This window comes from Oryx dammah, unplaced genomic scaffold (assembly GCF_014754425.2).
Source record: "Oryx dammah isolate SB20612 unplaced genomic scaffold, SCBI_Odam_1.1 HiC_scaffold_11, whole genome shotgun sequence".
Classification (NCBI taxonomy): Eukaryota; Metazoa; Chordata; class Mammalia; order Artiodactyla; family Bovidae; genus Oryx; species Oryx dammah.
Window position 1 is genome coordinate 22,561,403 of NW_024070195.1, and position 5,173 is coordinate 22,566,575.

Below are 5,173 nucleotides of genomic sequence, written 5' to 3' on the forward strand. Positions count from 1 at the left end.
AAGTAAGTATGGATAATGAAGTCATTTATTATTTTATCAGTTCAACGAAAAGAGAAACAAAAAAACAGACAGCAACTGCCTCTCCAAGGCAGAAAGGGAAAAACTGTTGAAAGTGTAGCCTTTACTCTTTAATTCTTTCTGTTTTCTATCAGCTGTGAGGCTTTAATAAAAATGGAGTAAGAGGGTGATATTCTAGATTAACTTTGCAATTCACATGCACAGAGAAAGAGAAAGACTTTTAATTTGGCAGCCAAAACAAAAGTTTAAAAATTTAAATTTAATGTAAAATTGTAAATCTAATACTACTGACTTCTGCTGGTAGTTGGAGGGGGGCAGATGTTGAGTTCATTCTTCACGGAGGAGGTTGATTTCCAAGAAACTGAATTAATGAGACACACACATACAAATTTCTGGTGAGATTTCACATCTGTTAATCATATCTAAGTCGCTAATCATATCTAAGAGAATCTTATTTAGATCATCACCCCACCCCCATTTCTCATCAGTCTGAGAGGCTTTTGTTAGTTCAATAGCCTTTCTCATTTACCTTCTTTTTCTCTTCTCTAATGTCAAACTTTCCTGTTTATAGTTCAGATTTATTCTGTCTTCCTCATGTCTCCTCTGACACCTCTTTTCCTCCTGCCCTCAATCTTGCACATGGTTCAGAATAAAACTCAAAGAGATTGTTTCATTCAGCAGTTTTTCATTTTATTTTTTCCCCCTAGCTGCTGCCTAGAGCTCACAGGCAGAGAAAAAAATTAAGGAATATGAGAGGCTCATGACTAAGTGACTGGTCAGTTCTCATATACTGAGGTATATTTTAATGAATGGAGAACTTTTGTTTATCTCCATCCTGCAAAGCCCAAAACACTACACAATGGCCTAAAACTTGATTTATTTCCTTTCTGAATTGTAGATCACTTTATACCTTTTTAGAGTGTCTTTCTGAAGTTGTATATTGGGTTTTTGAAAGTTTTCCTTCCACATTGAAAGCCACCTCAGAGCAATCACTCTTTCTTCCTCTTCTTTGCAAATGCCTTTGCATGTAGTAAATAGTCAATACATACTTAATGACTTTAGCTGAAGACAGTATGAAGAGAAATGAAATGAAATTTCAGAGAGAAAACTGTTAGGTACCAGAAGCCCTAGACAGATTAAACACTAAATCTGATAGTGACATGTAAGTAATTCCTTTGTAAAAGCTTTTTTGTTCTTGATTTCAAGACGTGTTTATTAAATAAAATGTTAGCTGGAAAGGCAGTAACACTGCATAATTTGGTTGTTGGCCTCACAATTATAGGAACTTTCTCTTTATTAGAATGGCTTGCCAGGGAAGAACCTTAGATATCATCCCATCCAACCACAATTCCTCTAAAGGGCCCTTCAGAATACTAAAATAGAGCAATATAATCTATCCAATTTTGTGAAACCCCTAATTAAGAACTGATCACTTAATTTCTGTTCTTGACTTAAAGCAAAGCAACAAGTTTCACTTTGTGGAAATGGAATAGTGTTTTTAGTGGCGGAAATGCAACCATTTTTCTGTGATACGACCAGTGACTCTGATCACATCTGCACTCAGGTTTACTTTTGTTTTCTGTAAGCTCCCTGCACACAAGATACACATATCTTCACCTTTGAGTCCCCAACATCTAGGGCACAGCTGATGAATGACAGGTACTCAAAAATTAATTGTTGAAAGAAGCATTGATGAATAAATGCATATTTTAACATCTCTCTACTGCATTTCCTCCATCCTTTTTGTCTTCCAGCTGCCAACACAATTTGTACCTTCAAAATGGTTATGGCAAATGTAACCACAATGAGCGGATTCCTCCTCATGGTGTTTTCCAACAACCGTGAGCTGCAGATCTTACACGCATTGCTTTTCTTGTTAATATACTTATTAACCTTAGCAGAAAACCTCCTGATTATCGCCATCACAACTCTGGACCAAGATCTCCAAACCCCAATGTATTACTTCTTGAAACACCTTTCGCTCCTGGACCTCTCCTTCATTTCTGTCACGGTCCCCCAGTCCATTGAAAATGCACTGACAGGCAATGGCTATATTGCCCACGGTCAGTGCATGCTTCAGGTTTTCTTCTTCACGTCTTTGGCCTGGGTTGAGGTGGCCATTCTCACAGTGATGTCTTACAATCGCTATGCCGCCATTTGCCTACCACTGCACTACGAAGTCATTATGGATCCCAGAGCCTGTAAGGGGGCTATGACAGCTGTATGGCTGAGTGGTGGCATCTCTGGAATCTTGTATACAGCTGCCACATTCTCCATCACATTCTGTAGGGCCAAAGTAATCCACCAGTTCTTCTGTGATATCCCCCAGTTGCTGAAGCTCTCCTGCTCCAATGATTACCTAGGCGTGATTGGAGTGGCCACTTTCACGACTGTGCTGGCGTTCATCTGCTTCGTCTCCATTGTTCTTTCCTATGCGCACGTTTTTTCCACAGTTCTAAGAATACCCTCTGCTGAGGGCCGCTCCAAGGCCTTCTCTACTTGTCTGCCCCACTTCTTTGTTGTGTCGTTTTTTCTTTCCACCGGCATTTTTGAGTTCCTAAAACCAACTTCAGATTCTCCAACTGCTTCTGACATTATCATATCTATCTTTTATACAGTAGTGCCCCCAACGCTGAACCCTATGATCTACAGCTTGAGGAATGAAGCCATGAAGGGAGCTTTAAGAAAGTTACTGTTGGGTGGTGAATTCACCAGGAAAAAACCATTTTTGTCCTGTTGTCGATGGCTGTCCAATATTACACACGAGGAGCATATTTAATAACTGGAATCCATTATATATAAATGGTAAACACTGCCAAAGAGTCAGACACGACTGAGCAACTGAGCATGCATGTAATATGTATATAGTAATGTTGAGGAAAAACAACACTTTTTTTCCTGTTGCTAAGCCAAATACTATAACCGTAATCATAATGAAAGTGCTTAATTTGACATCTTCGCTTTTTTAGACACTGAAATAAGACTTTTTGTTATTCTTTCAAATTAAGAGAAAATAAACAATTATATATAATATTTTAGTGTAGGTCCACTACTTTCCTTTTCCTCCCAATACGTATAGACATGCAGATACAAACACATATCAGGTCATGCCAACAAGCATAGCACTTTTGGAAAAACGGCACAGACAAAATAATAGTGAAAAACAGTGACAATTTACCCACAGTTCCACTCACCAATTGTTTAATTCCAAATGTCCATTTAAATCTTTGTCTTTTAAATACTAAGTTTACATGCTGATACAAATATATACAATTATTATGCATATTTAAATAGTTTCACTAATATAATTTTCTTGAATACACAGAATTCGATGGAATTCATATCATAATACATTTAATCATTCACCTATTTTATACATATATATTTTTTCCAATTATTCATTCATGCTAGAAATTGAATTTCTACTCTTCATAATTCCATGGAATGAGATTGCTGAGTCAAAGCGTGTGAAATGTTAAGCTGCTTTGAGTATGTGACTGTATTGTTTTCTAAAAATGTTAAATCATTTTATGTGGCTATTAGGAATGTGTGGCCATGTCGTTCTACATGTCTCCCGTGATTTATGAATTCATACAACAAACATGCAGAGAGATTCTATTAGGTGGCTGAAATCACAATAGGTGCCTGGAACATAAAAGTATATAAAATATACACACATTGGGTAGTGTAGAGATTTTTAATCTTTATAGCTGCAATATTTTAACTTTAATTATTTTTAATGTGATAGATGAAGATATTAAATATATTACAATTTTTATTTTGCTCTCATATTATTCCTTTTAATTTTAAATATTTTTATTCTTTATCCATTATGTAAAAAGTTTTATAAATCTTAGAAGTCTGTGTTTTACAACAGCAAAAACCATTTTTTTAGTCCCTCTTTAACTTTATTATTTTAGTTTTCTTTACTATGCAATCTCATATAATTTGATATGAGTTTCTAAAGGTTGTAGCAACAAAACTTAACCAGTCTAAGTTACCAGGGATAGTCTTGAATGACAAATAAATAAATCTTTTTTGTTAGTTATTAGGCTCTTCAATTCATCTGCAATAATGTGTAATTATATTTTTTATGCTACACACCAACTAAATATGTTAATTTATGAAATATTTCTTTTATTGACCTATTATTTAATGATACTGAATTATAAAGTATGTCCATGTTTATCTCCATTTCCATGCTTTCAAATTTTTATTAATCTATGTTTATGTATTTAAGCTAGTTAAGTAATATTGTATTTTTTTTTACTGTAGTGATTTAGGTAGAGGACTATTCTTTGATTTACAAAGTATTTTTATTGCCTTGTATTCTTATTTTGAACTTCTTCATTCAGTTCAATAAACACTGCATTTGTTCTTGAGAGCATTCAATCATTCAAAATTTACAAATTAACTTGGGATATGTACTCTGTTATATAGTTTAACCAAGAAACACTAAAATATTTTACACTAATATTTTGCTAATTCTCTTTATGAAAGTAGCTCACACTTCTCAATAGCCTTTTTCTATGATTTTACATTTGTGCGGTTACTATAAACCTGATTCAATTTCTATTCGTGTTAAACACTCACTGCAGGTACCAAGCATCTTTGAACAATGCCATAAATTGTACGAATTCCCACACTACTTTTACCACTATCTCCCAAGGCAGAAAACAAAAACTCACTTTCTTGGTGTTTATTTCAGCTAAAATGTAGACATAGGACCTTGATTCTGAGATTAGATATTTCAGCCTGAGATTTTAACTAAGAAAACAAAAATGTGAAAAGCAAGAACTATGTGGCATCCATTTCTAAAGAAGTTAGTAGTCCAGGCATTCAGTTTGGGGGAGTGGAAGTAGTAGAGTCTGTATCCCTGTTCCCCACATCCATGGTAGGAAATGCAGAGTCTGTCTAGCAGTGATAGCAGGGTACTCCCTTCTAGGACAGCGTCATTGTCCTGAGCTCATATCTTCCAAGCTTGATTATCAGACCTTCCAAGAGACTGTGTGGTATAGCTAAATACAGTTAGGATTGGTTCTGTGTGTTGCTACTAAGAAATTTGAGAACTGTAACTTAAGAATACTACACTGATTCTTAAATCCTGAACTTAAACCTAGCCACTTTATTAATTTCTAATAACTCTAGCAGTAAT

The 5,173-nt window shown here is 35.1% G+C and overlaps 1 protein-coding gene across 1 annotated transcript; it reads left to right on the forward strand.

The window, feature by feature from the left end:
- The first annotated feature begins 1,798 nt into the window (after positions 1-1,798).
- LOC120869747 (olfactory receptor 14J1-like) lies at positions 1,799-2,855 on the forward strand. The gene is given in 2 exon segments (XM_040249024.1): positions 1,799-2,731; positions 2,733-2,855. Coding segments are annotated over 2 exon segments (1,056 nt in total).
- Positions 2,856-5,173: the final 2,318 nt, after the last annotated feature.